Below are 19,966 nucleotides of genomic sequence, written 5' to 3'. Positions count from 1 at the left end.
CAAGCCTACTATATGGCCCTGTTGGGTTCCAGGTTATATCAAGCCTACTATATGGCCCTGTTGGGTTCCAGTTTATATCAAGCCTACTATATGGCCCTGTTGGGTTCCAGTTTATATCAAGCCTACTATACGGCCCTGTTGGGTTCCAGGTTATATCAAGACTACTATACGGCCCTGTTGGGTTCCAGTTTATATCAAGCCTACTATATGGCCCTGTTGGGTTCCAGTTTATATCAAGCCTACTATATGGCCCTGTTGGGTTCCAGTTTATATCAAGCCTACTATATGGCCCTGTTGGGTTCCAGGTTATATCAAGCCTACTATATGGCCCTGTTGGGTTCCAGTTTATATCAAGCCTACTATATGGCCCTGTTGGGTTCCAGTTTATATCAAGCCTGCTATATGGCCCTGTTGGGTTCCAGTTTATATCAAGCCTACTATACGGCCCTGTTGGGTTCCAGTTTATATCAAGCCTACTATATGGCCCTGTTGGGTTCCAGTTTATATCAAGCCTGCTATATGGCCCTGTTGGGTTCCAGTTTATATCAAGCCTACTATATGGCCCTGTTGGGTTCCAGTTTATATCAAGCCTACTATATGGCCCTGTTGGGTTCCAGTTTATATCAAGCCTGCTATATGGCCCGGTTGGGTTCCAGTTTATATCAAGCCTGCTATATGGGCCTTTTGGGTTCCAGTTTATATCAAGCCTACTATATGGCCCTGTTGGGTTCCAGTTTATATCAAGCCTACTATATGGCCCTGTTGGGTTCCAGTTTATATCAAGCCTACTATATGGCCCTGTTGGGTTCCAGTTTATATCAAGCCTACTATATGGCCCTGTTGGGTTCCAGGTTATATCAAGCCTGCTATATGGCCCTGCCTGGTTCCAGTTTATATCAAGCCTACTATACGGCCATGTTGGGTTCCAGTTTATATCAAGCCTGCTATATGGGCCTTTTGGGTTCCAGTTTATATCAAGCCTACTATATGGCCCTGTTGGGTTCCAGTTTATATCAAGCCTACTATATGGCCCTGTTGGGTTCCAGTTCATATCAAGCCTACTATATGGCCCTGTTGGGTTCCAGGTTATATCAAGCCTACTATATGGCCTTGTTGGGTTCCAGTTTATATCAAGCCTGCTATATGGGCCTGTTGGGTTCCAGTTTATATCAAGCCTACTATATGGCCCTGTTGGGTTCCAGTTTATATCAAGCCTACTATATGGCCCTGTTGGGTTCCAGGTTATATCAAGCCTACTATATGGCCTTGTTGGGTTCCAGTTTATATCAAGCCTGCTATATGGGCCTGTTGGGTTCCAGTTTATATCAAGCCTGCTATATGGGCCTGTTGTGTTCCAGGTTATATCAAGCCTACTATTTGGCCCTGTTGGGTTCCAGTTTATATCAAGCCTACTATATGGCCCTGTTTGGTTCCAGGTTATATCAAGCCTACTATTTGGCCTTGTTGGGTTCCAGGTTATATCAAGCCTACTATATGGCCCTGTTGGGTTCCAGGTTATATCAAGCCTACTATTTGGCCTTGTTGGGTTCCAGTTTATATCAAGCCTACTATATGGCCTTGTTGGGTTCCAGTTTATATCAAGCCTACTATATGGCCTTGTTGGGTTCCAGTTTATATCAAGCCTACTATATGGCCCTGTTGGGTTCCAGTTTATATCAAGCCTACTATATGTCCTTGTTGGGTTCCAGGTTATATCAAGCCTACTATATGGCCCTGTTGGGTTCCAGGTTATATCAAGCCTACTATATGGCCCTGTTGGGTTCCAGGTTATATCAAGCCAGCTATATGGCCCTGTTGGGTTCCAGGTTATATCAAGCCTGCTATATGGCCCTGTTCGTTTCCAGGTTATATCAAGCCTGCTATATGGCCCTGTTGGGTTCCAGTTTATATCAAGCCTACTATATGGCCCCGTTGGGTTCCAGGTTATATCAAGTGGCTCCGATAACAAGGTATTTACATTGTACTTACAGTGTAATGGTGTAGAAATACACTGACTATACCAAACATTAAGAACACCTTCCTAATATTGAGTTGCACCCCCCCCCCCCCACCACCTCAAACCGGTGTTTCTGGCACTTACTGCCATACCCCATTCAAAGGCGCTTAAAACTTTTGTCTTGCCCATTCACCCTCTGAATGGCACACATACACCATCCATGTCTCAATTGTCTCAAGGCTTTAAAATCCTCCTTTAACCCCCTGTCTCCTCCCCTTCATCTACACTGATTGAAGTGGATTTAACAAGTGACATCAATAAGGGATCATACATTTCACCTGGATTCACCTGGTCAGTCCATGTCATGGAAAGAGCAGGTGTTCTTAATGTTTTGTATACTGAGTGTACATATTGTAACACACTGTATTCCCCTAATCAGTTGTCTGGCAAATAGTAAAATGAATCAACTCAAGGTAGTTTGTAAATACATTTTGATAATATAATTGCACACACACCAAATAGACATGCAGTTTCAAGAACTTTCCAAATAGTTAGACCAACATTACAACATCATAGAGCATATTATATTAGGGCATCTAGCTCATTGGGATCATGCAAATAGGATAACCAGCATTAATAAGTATCAACATGGCTGTTACTAAAAAAACATGACTGTTATTCAAAATAAGACAAACACAATTGGATCTATTTATAAAATGTACCACGGGCGCAACTTTACCTGGTGACGGGGACAGGGGGGGGGGTCATGTCTCCCCAACATTCTGAAATTGCATTTTTTTATTGTGTTCAGCCTGTTGGATTTAGGACAATGTGGACACCATAGAGCGGAATGACAGGTTGTGTGAAGCCTACTATATAGCCCTGTTGGGTTCCAGGTTATATCAAGCCTACTATATGGCCCTGTTGGGTTCCAGGTTATATCAAGCCTACTATATGGCCCTGTTGGGTTCCAGGTTATATCAAGCCTGCTATATGGCCCTGTTGGGTTCCAGTTTATATCATGCCTGCTATATGGGCCTGTTGGGTTCCAGTTTATATCAAGCCTGCTATATGGCCCTGTTGGGTTCCAGTTTATATCAAGCCTACTATATGGCCCTGTTGGGTTCCAGTTTATATCAAGCCTACTATATGGCCCTGTTGGGTTCCAGTTTATATCAAGCCTACTATACGGCCCTGTTGGGTTCCAGTTTATATCAAGCCTACTATATGGGCCTGTTGGGTTCCAGGTTATATCAAGCCTGCTATATGGCCCTGTTGGGTTCCAGTTTATATCAAGCCTACTATATGGCCCTGTTGGGTTCCAGTTTATATCAAGCCTACTATATGGCCCTTGTTGGGTTCCAGTTTATATCAAGCCTGCTATATGGCCTTGTTGGGTTCCAGTTTATATCAAGCCTACTATATGGGCCTGTTGGGTTCCAGGTTATATCAAGCCTGCTATATGGCCTTGTTGGGTTCCAGTTTATATCAAGCCCACTATTTGGCCCTGTTGGGTTCCAGTTTATATCAAGCCTACTATATGGCCCTGTTGGGTTCCAGGTTATATCAAGCCTACTATATGGCCTTGTTGGGTTCCAGTTTATATCAAGCCTACTATATGGCCCTGTTGGGTTCCAGTTTATATCAAGCCTACTATACGGCCCTGTTGGGTTCCAGTTTATATCAAGCCTACTATACGGCCCTGTTGGGTTCCAGTTTATATCAAGCCTACTATATGGCCCTGTTGGGTTCCAGTTTATATCAAGCCTACTATATGGCCCTGTTGGGTTCCAGTTTATATCAAGCCTACTATATGGCCCTGTTGGGTTCCAGGTTATATCAAGCCTACTATATGGCCCTGTTGGGTTCCAGTTTATATCAAGCCTACTATATGGCCCTGTTGGGTTCCAGTTTATATCAAGCCTACTATACGGCCCTGTTGGGTTCCAGGTTATATCAAGACTACTATACGGCCCTGTTGGGTTCCAGTTTATATCAAGCCTACTATATGGCCCTGTTGGGTTCCAGTTTATATCAAGCCTACTATATGGCCCTGTTGGGTTCCAGTTTATATCAAGCCTACTATATGGCCCTGTTGGGTTCCAGGTTATATCAAGCCTACTATATGGCCCTGTTGGGTTCCAGTTTATATCAAGCCTACTATATGGCCCTGTTGGGTTCCAGTTTATATCAAGCCTGCTATATGGCCCTGTTGGGTTCCAGTTTATATCAAGCCTACTATACGGCCCTGTTGGGTTCCAGTTTATATCAAGCCTACTATATGGCCCTGTTGGGTTCCAGTTTATATCAAGCCTGCTATATGGCCCTGTTGGGTTCCAGTTTATATCAAGCCTACTATATGGCCCTGTTGGGTTCCAGTTTATATCAAGCCTACTATATGGCCCTGTTGGGTTCCAGTTTATATCAAGCCTGCTATATGGCCCGGTTGGGTTCCAGTTTATATCAAGCCTGCTATATGGGCCTTTTGGGTTCCAGTTTATATCAAGCCTACTATATGGCCCTGTTGGGTTCCAGTTTATATCAAGCCTACTATATGGCCCTGTTGGGTTCCAGTTTATATCAAGCCTACTATATGGCCCTGTTGGGTTCCAGTTTATATCAAGCCTACTATATGGCCCTGTTGGGTTCCAGGTTATATCAAGCCTGCTATATGGCCCTGCCTGGTTCCAGTTTATATCAAGCCTACTATACGGCCATGTTGGGTTCCAGTTTATATCAAGCCTGCTATATGGGCCTTTTGGGTTCCAGTTTATATCAAGCCTACTATATGGCCCTGTTGGGTTCCAGTTTATATCAAGCCTACTATATGGCCCTGTTGGGTTCCAGTTCATATCAAGCCTACTATATGGCCCTGTTGGGTTCCAGGTTATATCAAGCCTACTATATGGCCTTGTTGGGTTCCAGTTTATATCAAGCCTGCTATATGGGCCTGTTGGGTTCCAGTTTATATCAAGCCTACTATATGGCCCTGTTGGGTTCCAGTTTATATCAAGCCTACTATATGGCCCTGTTGGGTTCCAGGTTATATCAAGCCTACTATATGGCCTTGTTGGGTTCCAGTTTATATCAAGCCTGCTATATGGGCCTGTTGGGTTCCAGTTTATATCAAGCCTGCTATATGGGCCTGTTGTGTTCCAGGTTATATCAAGCCTACTATTTGGCCCTGTTGGGTTCCAGTTTATATCAAGCCTACTATATGGCCCTGTTTGGTTCCAGGTTATATCAAGCCTACTATTTGGCCTTGTTGGGTTCCAGGTTATATCAAGCCTACTATATGGCCCTGTTGGGTTCCAGGTTATATCAAGCCTACTATTTGGCCTTGTTGGGTTCCAGTTTATATCAAGCCTACTATATGGCCTTGTTGGGTTCCAGTTTATATCAAGCCTACTATATGGCCTTGTTGGGTTCCAGTTTATATCAAGCCTACTATATGGCCCTGTTGGGTTCCAGTTTATATCAAGCCTACTATATGTCCTTGTTGGGTTCCAGGTTATATCAAGCCTACTATATGGCCCTGTTGGGTTCCAGGTTATATCAAGCCTACTATATGGCCCTGTTGGGTTCCAGGTTATATCAAGCCAGCTATATGGCCCTGTTGGGTTCCAGGTTATATCAAGCCTGCTATATGGCCCTGTTCGTTTCCAGGTTATATCAAGCCTGCTATATGGCCCTGTTGGGTTCCAGTTTATATCAAGCCTACTATATGGCCCCGTTGGGTTCCAGGTTATATCAAGTGGCTCCGATAACAAGGTATTTACATTGTACTTACAGTGTAATGGTGTAGAAATACACTGACTATACCAAACATTAAGAACACCTTCCTAATATTGAGTTGCACCCCCCCCCCCCCACCACCTCAAACCGGTGTTTCTGGCACTTACTGCCATACCCCATTCAAAGGCGCTTAAAACTTTTGTCTTGCCCATTCACCCTCTGAATGGCACACATACACCATCCATGTCTCAATTGTCTCAAGGCTTTAAAATCCTCCTTTAACCCCCTGTCTCCTCCCCTTCATCTACACTGATTGAAGTGGATTTAACAAGTGACATCAATAAGGGATCATACATTTCACCTGGATTCACCTGGTCAGTCCATGTCATGGAAAGAGCAGGTGTTCTTAATGTTTTGTATACTGAGTGTACATATTGTAACACACTGTATTCCCCTAATCAGTTGTCTGGCAAATAGTAAAATGAATCAACTCAAGGTAGTTTGTAAATACATTTTGATAATATAATTGCACACACACCAAATAGACATGCAGTTTCAAGAACTTTCCAAATAGTTAGACCAACATTACAACATCATAGAGCATATTATATTAGGGCATCTAGCTCATTGGGATCATGCAAATAGGATAACCAGCATTAATAAGTATCAACATGGCTGTTACTAAAAAAACATGACTGTTATTCAAAATAAGACAAACACAATTGGATCTATTTATAAAATGTACCACGGGCGCAACTTTACCTGGTGACGGGGACAGGGGGGGGGGTCATGTCTCCCCAACATTCTGAAATTGCATTTTTTTATTGTGTTCAGCCTGTTGGATTTAGGACAATGTGGACACCATAGAGCGGAATGACAGGTTGTGTGAAGCCTACTATATAGCCCTGTTGGGTTCCAGGTTATATCAAGCCTACTATATGGCCCTGTTGGGTTCCAGGTTATATCAAGCCTACTATATGGCCCTGTTGGGTTCCAGGTTATATCAAGCCTGCTATATGGCCCTGTTGGGTTCCAGTTTATATCATGCCTGCTATATGGGCCTGTTGGGTTCCAGTTTATATCAAGCCTGCTATATGGCCCTGTTGGGTTCCAGTTTATATCAAGCCTACTATATGGCCCTGTTGGGTTCCAGTTTATATCAAGCCTACTATATGGCCCTGTTGGGTTCCAGTTTATATCAAGCCTGCTATATGGCCCTGTTGGGTTCCAGGTTATATCAAGCCTACTATATGGCCCTGTTGGGTTCCAGTTTATATCAAGCCTACTATATGGCCCTGTTGGGTTCCAGGTTATACCAAGCCTACTATATGGCCCTGTTGTGTTCCAGTTTACATCAAGTGGCTCCGATAACAAGGTATTTACATTTTAATTACAGTGTAATGATGTAGAAATACACTGAGTATACCAAACGTTAGGAACACCTTCCTTTATATTGAGTTGTGCCCCACTACCACCAGAACTGGTCAACCACAGTCCCACAATGTTATTTTAGGCGTATGTGACCCAGGTCACCTGCCAGCTATGGTCCCAGCAATTTTGTGCCCTGTAGGCAATATCAAATGTGCAAAATTAACTTAAGAAACAGGTTAAATTACCAGAGATTCTCACATGGCCCTTATATTAGGCTGTCTGTATTACTGGGCTATATCAGCCAGTATGCTAGATGTAGTTTGAAGAGAGCAGAGTTGGAGAAACTTGCACTTTCTCTTGAGCTATTTTTATAGCCTACCTTTTAGGAGTGGGAAGATTTTCAGACTGAGAAATATGGGTGATCAATATTAAAGCCTTTCTAAGCAATGTAGTAAACTATAGCCTAATCATAGGCCTATTTAGGAAGTACATTTCCTTGGAAAGATAACAGCCCCTGCTTCTCTGCCCATGCATAGGCTATAGCCCACTCTATTTAATAGAGACCACACGAGCACCTGGTCGTACAGCTACTGAACTGGAAGCAGTAAGAATGATGACAGCAACACTTGCTACGTTCTGCTCAGGCCTATAGGATATAACCTACCTTTTAGGAGGACGATATGCTCAGGCCTATAGGATATAACCTACCTTTTAGGAGGACGATATGCTCAGGCCTATAGGATATAACCTACCTTTTAGGTGGACGATATGCTCAGGCCTATAGGATATAACCTACCTTTTAGGAGGACGATATGCTCAGGCCTATAGGATATAACCTACCTTTTAGGAGGACGATATGCTCAGGCCTATAGGATATAACCTACCTTTTAGGGGAACGATATGCTCAGGCCTATAGGATATAACCTACCTTTTAGGAGGACGATATGCTCAGGCCTATAGGATATAACCTACCTTTTAGGAGGACGATATGCTCAGGCCTATAGGATATAACCTACCTTTTAGGAGGACGATATGCTCAGGCCTATAGGATATAACCTACCTTTTAGGGGAACGATATGCTCAGGCCTATAGGATATAACCTACCTTTTAGGAGGACGATATGCTCAGGCCTATAGGATATAACCTACCTTTTAGGAGGACGATATACTCAGGCCTATAGGATATAACCTACCTTTTAGGAGGACGATATGCTCAGGCCTATAGGATATAACCTACCTTTTAGGGGAACGATATGCTCAGGCCTATAGGATATAACCTACCTTTTAGGAGGACGATATGCTCAGGCCTATAGGATATAACCTACCTTTTAGGAGGACGATATGCTCAGGCCTATAGGATATAACCTACCTTTTAGGGGAACGATATGCTCAGGCCTATAGGATATAACCTACCTTTTAGGAGGACGATATGCTCAGGCCTATAGGATATAACCTACCTTTTAGGAGGACGATATGCTCAGGCCTATAGGATATAACCTACCTTTTAGGAGGACGATATGCTCAGGCCTATAGGATATAACCTACCTTTTAGGGGAACGATATGCTCAGGCCTATAGGATATAACCTACCTTTTAGGAGGACGATATGCTCAGGCCTATAGGATATAACCTACCTTTTAGGAGGACGATATGCTCAGGCCTATAGGATATAACCTACCTTTTAGGAGGACGATATGCTCAGGCCTATAGGATATAACCTACCTTTTAGGGGAACGATATGCTCAGGCCTATAGGATATAACCTACCTTTTAGGGGGACGATATGCACAGGCCTATAGGATATAACCTACATTTTAGGAGGACGATTTGCTCAGGCCTATAGGATATAACCTACCTTTTAGGAGGACGATATACCGGCAGAGTCAAATAAATGGGTAATACTTATTGAAAATGAAAAGGCGCAATGCTCGCTCACCATAGTAACCTAACCTATGGTCACCATAGTAACCTAACCTATGGTCACCATGGTAACCTAACCTATGGTCACCATGGTAACCTAACCTATGGTCACCATAGTAGCCTAACCTATGGTCAACCTTAGTAACCTAACCTATGGTCACCATGGTAACCTAACCTATGGTCACCATAGCAGCGTCACCTATGGTCACCATAGTAGCCTAACCTATGGTCACCATAGTAACCTAACCTATGGTCACCATGATTACCTAACCTATGGTCACCATAGTAGCCTAACCTATGGTCACCATAGTAGCCTAACCTATGGTCACCATAGTAGCCTAACCTATGGTCACCATAGTAACCTAACCTATGGTCACCATAGTAACTTAACCTATGGTCACCATAGTATCCTAACCTATGGTCACCATAGTAACCTAACCTATGGTCACCATAGTAACCTAACCTATGGTCACCATGGTAACCTAACCTTTGGTCACCATGGTAACCTAACCTATGTGCGCGTTGTGCCTTTTCCCTTTCAATCATAATTACATGTTTCTCATTGTACTTCGACTCACGTTGGTTGAGCACCATCTTTGTTCCATTATCAATATTTATTTACAGACACTGTAGTAAACTACATTCTAATCATATTTCATTGAATTTCATATTTAAGTTAACTGCGACTTGATTCTCCGTCCATGTAGGCAGCCTACTCTATTTAATGAGACCACCCACTGAGACCACGCAATTGAACTATCATGTACAACTAGGAGAGGTAGGCTACTGAAGTTGAAGCAGCGAATTCTGAGTGTATGAATAATGCGAAAAAAGATGTGATTTTAATACAATAGTTAGGCTAACGCATATAAAGCAGAAAGAGGACCATTTCCAAATAATCTGTGGGACAACAAAAATATATTCATCCCAAAATCGTCTGTCTGACCGTCCGCTCAGATCAATTCATGATTTAAAGTATGATTTTTCCTCCTGCGACTCCCACGGAAGTGGATCGTCCGTATTCACACGCTCTGTCCAAAAGTGTTCCAAGTCAGGAAAGATCTTCCGGGATGCAGTGTCTGTGCGCAGATTGCGGCCCTCTGGCGTCTCCAAAGACGCATGTTTCAAGTCCACTAGCGGATAGATGACAATGGCTCCCTCTGCTCCGTTCTCCTCCATATTTGGACTTATGCTAATACTGGTGCGTTTCGAGCGTCTGCAAGTTCTGAAAAGCCACAGACTGTTGAGCCCATGACGCACGTCGTCATATGCGGTGAGGAATATGATGGGAGACAGAGAGCTACATGAGTACATGAGGACCTGAGAGAAGATGACGAACCCCACAGGAGGTGTATAGTTGTTACTGTATCCCAGCCGAGCCCAAGTCCATGAGCTCCATTCAGGCAGTAGCATGAGCGCGTTGGCCACACTGACAGATAACCACACCGCAGTGGCCCCCTTGTTCTCGGGTTGAGCACTGGTCACGTCAAGGTCCCCCTTCGGCTTCGTGTCCAGTAGTGTCTTGGTGTAGTGCACAACGGTAAAGAGAATGGGCACCACGTAAGTTAGGGTTGGGTATATCATGTAGAACACATCCATCAACCCTGATGCGCAAAATGGGATTTCAGTTACGCACAGCTTGACGTCATGGTATGGCTGTAAAGACGTGAATATAGTAAGAGGGGTGGAGGAGACCAGTGATGCTATCCAGATGAACGTCAGGGCTCCATAGATTTGCATGGGGCTAAAATATTTGCTATCAGAAGAGCTTGAAACAAAGGTACATCTTGCCCTGGTTGTTGCCGCCAGGGTGAACGTTTTGGCGATCAGGCAGGAGTGCTGAAACCAATCCGCTGTTTGGCACAACAAGCTTCCCAAGGTCCAGGTCTGCCTGTAGTAGGTCACTGCGCGCACAGGTGCACACAGCAGTATGATCAATAGGTCTGTAGAGCTCAGACCGGCAAGTAGCGCGTTGACTTCGGATGCTGTCCCGTTTCTCAGGTCGTGGATGAGACTCAGTAGTATCAATAGGTTCCCTATCACTCCAGTCCAACAGAACCCTATCAGAATAACAGGGAGAACTGACCTGGTGTTCTCTCCATGGAGTAGTTGAACTCCCCCGGCAAAGTCAAAAAATGAAACGTTTTTCGGTCGGTCAAAATCCATATTTCCTGTAATCTGTGTTGAGGTATTTTTTTTAATATGCCGTAATCAACTAGTTTTTTTAAACAGATTGATCGCTAGATTTTCCCTTAGAAAGAAAGATCTGTCCCTGAGCTGTGGTGCTGAAATGCTGCTATGTGATAAGCGATGTTCAGCCGTTAGCCTAGTAGTGGTTGAGCGGACTGGCAGGCAAGCTATTTCAAGTGCTGCCGTTTATTGTCGTCAACCACTTTCGTCATTGATGGCTGTGGCTCCAGGGTGGTATTCTGAGAGGAAGGGTACGTGAGTGTGCTGTAGGCAAAATCTACACTTACATAAAAAAAAAAAATTGGGTAAAGGCTTATTTTCTAAAAAGACATTCAATTCATTCAAACTAAAATAGGCCAAAGTTAGGACCTATGTTCAGTGTTCAGTGGCTTGTGTTGAGTAGCAGCAGGGACATACGACCCCCCCCGGGCCCCGTAGATAGCATATGAACACGTCATAAGCCACGGCAAAAAACTTTTTTTTTTCGAATTGCAAGAAGTGTCTTGTTTTCCTTAAAAAATAAAAGACTGCTAGAACCTTATGGAGGAAGGTGTGTGTCTGTCTGTGCGTTTTCACAATGGCACACACACACACACAAGGCTGTCACCTCCTTGCTGAGAAGATACATGGCCCACCATAGAGCTGTCTGTAAAAGGGAAGCGTTATGAACTAGAACACAGACAGATTAAGGAGACGACCTGAACGTTTACAGGAGAGAATAGGGGGACTATAATGGAAGCGCCTCATACTAACCCCTCAAATCAAGAGTGTTGGCTGCTGGACAGGAGGAATGAATCCCTCAGAATCTGTATAGTCCTGTGTGTAGCAACACCCAATTAGAGAGCTTCAGTGTTGTCTGTTACGTTATCTTTAGGTATGATTATTCATATTTACCGCCCGTGGTCTTTCCTCTCAGTCTAATATTATCCTTTTGCTTTATCCAGGCAGGCCTTATTGAATTCTGTGGCACATGTGGTGCCTGCTTGCACAAGGGCACTCTGTGTCATACTCTACTCAGCTAACTGACTCCCTCCTCTACTCAGCTATCTGACTCCCTCCTCTACTCAGCTAACTGACTCCCTCCTCTACACTCAGCTAACTGACTCCCTCTACACTCAGCTAACTGACTCCCTCCTCTACTCAGCTAACTGACTCCCTCCTCTACTCAGCTAACTGACTCCCTCCTCTACTCAGCTATCTGACTCCCTCCTCTACTCAGCTAACTGACTCCCTCCTCTACACTCAGCTAACTGACTCCCTCCTCTATACTCAGCTAACTGACTCCCTCCTCTACTCAGCTAACTGACTCCCTCCTCTACTCAGCTAACTGACTCCCTCCTCTACTCAGCTAACTGACTCCCTCCTCTGCTCAGCTAACTGACTCCCTCCTCTACTCAGCTAACTGACTCCCTCCTCTACTCAGCTAACTGACTCCCTCCTCTACTCAGCTAACTGACTCCCTCCTCTACTCAGCTAACTGACTCCCTCCTCTACTCAGCTAACTGACTCCCTACTCTACTCAGCTAACTGACTCCCTCCTCTACTCAGCTAACTGACTCCCTCCTCTACTCAGCTAACTGACTCCCTCCTCTACTCAGCTAACTGACTCCCTCCTCTACTCAGCTAACTGACTCCCTCCTCTACTCAGCTAACTGACTCCCTCCTCTACTCAGCTAACTGACTCCCTCCTCTACTCAGCTATCTGACTCCCTCCTCTACTCAGCTAACTGACTCCCTCCTCTACTCAGCTAACTGACTCCCTCCTCTACTCAGCTAACTGACTCCCTCCTCTACTCAGCTAACTGACTCCCTCCTCTACTCAGCTAACTGACTCCCTCCTCTACTCAGCTAACTGACTCCCTCCTCTACTCAGCTAACTGACTCCCTCTACACTCAGCTAACTGACTCCCTCCTCTACTCAGCTAACTGACTCCCTCCTCTACTCAGCTAACTGACTCCCTCCTCTACTCAGCTAACTGACTCCCTCCTCTACTCAGCTAACTGACTCCCTCCTCTACACTCAGCTAACTGACTCCCTCCTCTACACAGCTAACTGACTCCCTCCTCTACTCAGCTAACTGACTCCCTCCTCTACTCAGCTAACTGACTCCCTCCTCTACACTCAGCTAACTGACTCCCTCCTCTACTCAGCTAACTGACTCCCTCCTCTACTCAGCTAACTGACTCCCTCTACACTCAGCTAACTGACTCCCTCCTCTACTCAGCTAACTGACTCCCTCCTCTACTCAGCTAACTGACTCCCTCCTCTACTCAGCTAACTGACTCCCTCCTCTACTCAGCTAACTGACTCCCTCCTCTACTCAGCTAACTGACTCCCTCCTCTACTCAGCTAACTGACTCCCCCCTCTACACTCAGCTAACTGACTCCCTCCTCTACACTCAGCTAACTGACTCCCTCTACACTCAGCTAACTGACTCCCTCCTCTACTCAGCTAACTGACTCCCTCCTCTACTCAGCTAACTGACTCCCTCCTCTACTCAGCTAACTGACTCCCTCCTCTACTCAGCTAACTGACTCCCCCCTCTACACTCAGTTAACTGACTCCCTCCTCTACTCAGCTAACTGACTCCCTCCTCTACTCAGCTAACTGACTCCCTCCTCTACTCAGCTAACTGACTCCCTCCTCTACTCAGCTAACTGACTCCCTCCTCTACACTCAGCTAACTGACTCCCTCCTCCACTCAGCTAACTGACTCCCTCCTCTACTCAGCTAACTGACTCCCTCCTCTACACTCAGCTAACGGACTCCCTCCTCTACTCAGCTAACTGACTCCCTCCTCTACTCAGCTAACTGACTCCCTCCTCTACTCAGTTAACTGACTCCCTCCTCTACTCAGCTAACTGACTCCCTCCTCTACTCAGCTAACTGACTCCCTCCTCTACTCAGCTAACTGACTCCCTCCTCTACTCAGCTAACTGACTCCCTCCTCTACTCAGCTAACTGACTCCCTCCTCTACTCAGCTAACTGACTCCCTCCTCTATACTCAGCTAACTGACTCCCTCCTCTACTCAGCTAACTGACTCCCTCCTCTACTCAGCTAACTGACTCCCTCTTCTACACTCAGCTAACTGACTCCCTCCTCTACTCAGCTAACTGACTCCCTCCTCTACTCAGCTAACTGACTCCCTCCTCTACTCAGCTATCTGACTCCCTCCTCTACTCAGCTAACTGACTCCCTCCTCTACACTCAGCTAACTGACTCCCTCCTCTATACTCAGCTAACTGACTCCCTCCTCTACTCAGCTAACTGACTCCCTCCTCTACTCAGCTAACTGACTCCCTCCTCTACTCAGCTAACTGACTCCCTCCTCTATACTCAGCTAACTGACTCCCTCCTCTACTCAGCTAACTGACTCCCTCCTCTACTCAGCTAACTGACTCCCTCCTCTACTCAGCTAACTGACTCCCTCCTCTGCTCAGCTAACTGACTCCCTCCTCTGCTCAGCTAACTGACTCCCTCCTCTACTCAGCTAACTGACTCCCTCCTCTACTCAGCTAACTGACTCCCTCCTCTACTCAGCTAACTGACTCCCTCCTCTACTCAGCTAACTGACTCCCTCCTCTACTCAGCTAACTGACTCCCTCCTCTACTCAGCTAACTGACTCCCTCCTCTACTCAGCTAACTGACTCCCTCCTCTACTCAGCTAACTGACTCCCTCCTCTACTCAGCTAACTGACTCCCTCCTCTACTCAGCTAACTGACTCCCTCCTCTACTCAGCTAACTGACTCCCTCCTCTACTCAGCTATCTGACTCCCTCCTCTACTCAGCTAACTGACTCCCTCCTCTACTCAGCTAACTGACTCCCTCCTCTACTCAGCTAACTGACTCCCTCCTCTACTCAGCTAACTGACTCCCTCCTCTACTCAGCTAACTGACTCCCTCCTCTACTCAGCTAACTGACTCCCTCCTCTACTCAGCTAACTGACTCCCTCTACACTCAGCTAACTGACTCCCTCCTCTACTCAGCTAACTGACTCCCTCCTCTACTCAGCTAACTGACTCCCTCCTCTACTCAGCTAACTGACTCCCTCCTCTACTCAGCTAACTGACTCCCTCCTCTACACTCAGCTAACTGACTCCCTCCTCTACACAGCTAACTGACTCCCTCCTCTACTCAGCTAACTGACTCCCTCCTCTACTCAGCTAACTGACTCCCTCCTCTACACTCAGCTAACTGACTCCCTCCTCTACTCAGCTAACTGACTCCCTCCTCTACTCAGCTAACTGACTCCCTCTACACTCAGCTAACTGACTCCCTCCTCTACTCAGCTAACTGACTCCCTCCTCTACTCAGCTAACTGACTCCCTCCTCTACACTCAGCTAACTGACTCCCTCCTCTACTCAGCTAACTGACTCCCTCCTCTACTCAGCTAACTGACTCCCTCCTCTACTCAGCTAACTGACTCCCTCCTCTACTCAGCTAACTGACTCCCTCCTCTACTCAGCTAACTGACTCCCTCCTCTACTCAGCTAACTGACTCCCTCCTCTACTCAGCTAACTGACTCCCTCCTCTACTCAGCTAACTGACTCCCTCCTCTACTCAGCTAACTGACTCCCTCCTCTACTCAGCTAACTGACTCCCTCCTCTACTCAGTTAACTGACTCCCTCCTCTACTCAGCTAACTGACTCCCTCCTCTACACTCAGCTAACTGACTCCCTCCTCTACTCAGCTAACGGACTCCCTCCTCTACTCAGCTAACTGACTCCCTCCTCTACTCAGCTAACTGACTCCCTCCTCTACTCAGTTAACTGACTCCTTCCTCTACTCAGCTAACTGACTCCCTCCTCTACTCAGCTAACTGACTCCCTCCTCTACTCAGCTAACTGACTCCCTCCTCTACTCAGCTAACTGACTCCCTCCTCTACACTCAGCTAACTGACTCCCTCCTCTACTCAGCTAACTGACACCCTCCTCTACTCAGCTAACTGACTCCCTCCTCTACACTCAGCTAACTGACTCCCTCCTCTACTCAGCTAACTGACTCCCTCCTCTACACTCAGCTAACTGACTCCCTCCTCTACACTCAGCTAACTGACTCCCTCCTCTACTCAGCTAACTGACTCCCTCCTCTACTCAGCTAACTGACTCCCTCCTCTACTCAGCTAACTGACTCCCTCCTCTACTCTCAGCTAACTGACTCCCTCCTCTACTCAGCTAACTGACTCCCTCCTCTACTCAGCTAACTGACTCCCTCCTCTACTCAGCTAACGGACTCCCTCCTCTACTCAGCTAACTGACTCCCTCCTCTACTCAGCTAACTGACTCCCTCCTCTACTCAGCTAACTGACTCCCTCCTCTACACTCAGCTAACTGACTCCCTCCTCTACTCAGCTAACTGACTCCCTCCTCTACTCAGCTAACTGACTCCCTCCTCTACACTCAGCTAACTGACTCCCTCCTCTACACTCAGCTAACTGACTCCCTCCTCTACTCAGCTAACTGACTCCCTCCTCTACACTCAGCTAACTGACTCCCTCCTCTACTCAGCTAACTGACTCCCTCCTCTACTCAGCTAACTGACTCCCTCCTCTACTCAGCTAACTGACACCCTCCTCTACTCAGCTAACTGACTCCCTCCTCTACTCAGCTAACTGACTCCCTCCTCTACACTCAGCTAACTGACTCCCTCCTCTACTCAGCTAACTGACTCCCTCCTCTACTCAGCTAACTGACTCCCTCCTCTACACTCAGCTAACTGACTCCCTCCTCTACTCAGCTAACTGACACCCTCCTCTACTCAGCTAACTGACTCCCTCCTCTACACTCAGCTAACTGACTCCCTCCTCTACTCAGCTAACTGACTCCCTCCTCTACTCAGCTAACTGACTCCCTCCTCTACTCAGCTAACTGACTCCCTCCTCTACTCAGCTAACTGACTCCCTCCTCTACTCAGTTAACTGACTCCCTCCTCTACTCAGCTAACTGACTCCCTCCTCTACACTCAGCTAACGGACTCCCTCCTCTACTCAGCTAACGGACTCCCTCCTCTACTCAGCTAACTGACTCCCTCCTCTACTCAGCTAACTGACTCCCTCCTCTACTCAGCTAACTGACTCCCTCCTCTACTCAGCTAACTGACTCCCTCCTCTACTCAGTTAACTGACTCCCTCCTCTACTCAGCTAACTGACTCCCTCCTCTACTCAGCTAACTGACTCCCTCCTCTACTCAGCTAACTGACTCCCTCTTCTACACTCAGCTAACTGACTCCCTCCTCTACTCAGCTAACTGACTCCCTCCTCTACTCAGCTAACTGACTCCCTCCTCTACTCAGCTATCTGACTCCCTCCTCTACTCAGCTAACTGACTCCCTCCTCTACACTCAGCTAACTGACTCCCTCCTCTATACTCAGCTAACTGACTCCCTCCTCTACTCAGCTAACTGACTCCCTCCTCTACTCAGCTAACTGACTCCCTCCTCTACTCAGCTAACTGACTCCCTCCTCTATACTCAGCTAACTGACTCCCTCCTCTACTCAGCTAACTGACTCCCTCCTCTACTCAGCTAACTGACTCCCTCCTCTACTCAGCTAACTGACTCCCTCCTCTACTCAGCTAACTGACTCCCTCCTCTGCTCAGCTAACTGACTCCCTCCTCTGCTCAGCTAACTGACTCCCTCCTCTACTCAGCTAACTGACTCCCTCCTCTACTCAGCTAACTGACTCCCTCCTCTACTCAGCTAACTGACTCCCTCCTCTACTCAGCTAACTGACTCCCTCCTCTACTCAGCTAACTGACTCCCTCCTCTACTCAGCTAACTGACTCCCTCCTCTACTCAGCTAACTGACTCCCTCCTCTACTCAGCTAACTGACTCCCTCCTCTACTCAGCTAACTGACTCCCTCCTCTACTCAGCTAACTGACTCCCTCCTCTACTCAGCTAACTGACTCCCTCCTCTACTCAGCTAACTGACTCCCTCCTCTACTCAGCTAACTGACTCCCTCCTCTACTCAGCTAACTGACTCCCTCCTCTACTCAGCTAACTGACTCCCTCCTCTACTCTCAGCTAACTGACTCCCTCCTCTACTCAGCTAACTGACTCCCTCCTCTACTCAGCTAACTGACTCCCTCCTCTACTCAGCTAACTGACTCCCTCCTCTACTCAGCTAACTGACTCCCTCCTCTACTCAGCTAACTGACTCCCTCCTCTACTCAGCTAACTGACTCCCTCCTCTACACTCAGCTAACTGACTCCCTCCTCTACTCAGCTAACTGACTCCCTCCTCTACTCAGCTAACTGACTCCCTCCTCTACTCAGCTAACTGACTCCCTCTACACTCAGCTAACTGACTCCCTCCTCTACTCAGCTAACTGACTCCCTCCTCTACTCAGCTAACTGACTCCCTCCTCTACTCAGCTAACTGACTCCCTCCTCTACTCAGCTAACTGACTCCCTCCTCTACACTCAGCTAACTGACTCCCTCCTCTACACAGCTAACTGACTCCCTCCTCTACTCAGCTAACTGACTCCCTCCTCTACTCAGCTAACTGACTCCCTCCTCTACACTCAGCTAACTGACTCCCTCCTCTACTCAGCTAACTGACTCCCTCCTCTACTCAGCTAACTGACTCCCTCTACACTCAGCTAACTGACTCCCTCCTCTACTCAGCTAACTGACTCCCTCCTCTACTCAGCTAACTGACTCCCTCCTCTACACTCAGCTAACTGACTCCCTCCTCTACTCAGCTAACTGACTCCCTCCTCTACTCAGCTAACTGACTCCCTCCTCTACTCAGCTAACTGACTCCCTCCTCTACTCAGCTAACTGACTCCCTCCTCTACTCAGCTAACTGACTCCCTCCTCTACTCAGCTAACTGACTCCCTCCTCTACTCAGCTAACTGACTCCCTCCTCTACTCAGCTAACTGACTCCCTCCTCTACTCAGCTAACTGACTCCCTCCTCTACTCAGTTAACTGACTCCCTCCTCTACTCAGCTAACTGACTCCCTCCTCTACACTCAGCTAACTGACTCCCTCCTCTACTCAGCTAACGGACTCCCTCCTCTACTCAGCTAACTGACTCCCTCCTCTACTCAGCTAACTGACTCCCTCCTCTACTCAGCTAACTGACTCCCTCCTCTACTCAGCTAACTGACTCCCTCCTCTACTCAGTTAACTGACTCCTTCCTCTACTCAGCTAACTGACTCCCTCCTCTACTCAGCTAACTGACTCCCTCCTCTACTCAGCTAACTGACTCCCTCCTCTACTCAGCTAACTGACTCCCTCCTCTACACTCAGCTAACTGACTCCCTCCTCTACACTCAGCTAACTGACTCCCTCCTCTACTCAGCTAACTGACTCCCTCCTCTACTCAGCTAACTGACTCCCTCCTCTACACTCAGCTAACTGACTCCCTCCTCTACTCAGCTAATTGACTCCCTCCTCTACTCAGCTAACTGACTCCCTCCTCTACACTCAGCTAACTGACTCCCTCCTCTACACTCAGCTAACTGACTCCCTCCTCTACTCAGCTAACTGACTCCCTCCTCTACTCAGCTAACTGACTCCCTCCTCTACTCAGCTAACTGACTCCCTCCTCTACTCTCAGCTAACTGACTCCCTCCTCTACTCAGCTAACTGACTCCCTCCTCTACTCAGCTAACTGACTCCCTCCTCTACTCAGCTAACGGACTCCCTCCTCTACTCAGCTAACTGACTCCCTCCTCTACTCAGCTAACTGACTCCCTCCTCTACTCAGCTAACTGACTCCCTCCTCTACTCAGCTAACTGACTCCCTCCTCTACACTCAGCTAACTGACTCCC

At 46.9% G+C, this 19,966-nt stretch overlaps 2 protein-coding genes across 2 annotated transcripts in view; one reads left to right on the top strand and one right to left on the bottom strand.

Annotated features, from left to right (window-relative positions):
- mrps26 (mitochondrial ribosomal protein S26) overlaps positions 1-19,966 on the top strand; it is a 197,241-nt gene that overhangs the window by 171,826 nt on the left and 5,449 nt on the right. The gene's annotated exons all lie outside the window — the stretch shown is intronic.
- On the bottom strand, positions 9,944-11,146 carry LOC139563471 (G-protein coupled receptor 151). Its single transcript, XM_071382173.1, has 2 exons — positions 10,130-11,146; positions 9,944-10,087 (listed from the first exon to the last, which is right to left on the bottom strand). Exons 1-2 carry the CDS (start codon positions 11,144-11,146, stop codon positions 9,944-9,946), a joined length of 1,161 nt encoding a protein of 386 aa, XP_071238274.1.

Source organism: Salvelinus alpinus, chromosome 34, assembly GCF_045679555.1.
Source record: "Salvelinus alpinus chromosome 34, SLU_Salpinus.1, whole genome shotgun sequence".
In the NCBI taxonomy this organism is placed as follows: domain Eukaryota; kingdom Metazoa; phylum Chordata; class Actinopteri; order Salmoniformes; family Salmonidae; genus Salvelinus; species Salvelinus alpinus.
The sequence above is the reverse complement of the archived record's forward strand: the minus strand, read 5'-3'. Positions and strand labels throughout refer to the sequence as shown.

Coding starts and splice junctions, on each gene's coding strand:
- LOC139563471 (XM_071382173.1), bottom strand. CDS start 11,146: ATGGATTTTGACCGACCGAAAAACGTTTCATTTTTTGACTTTGCCGGG. Junction 10,088..10,129: donor ACGGAGCAGAGGGAGCCATT/GTCATCTATCCG, acceptor GCGTCTTTGGAG/ACGCCAGAGGGCCGCAATCT.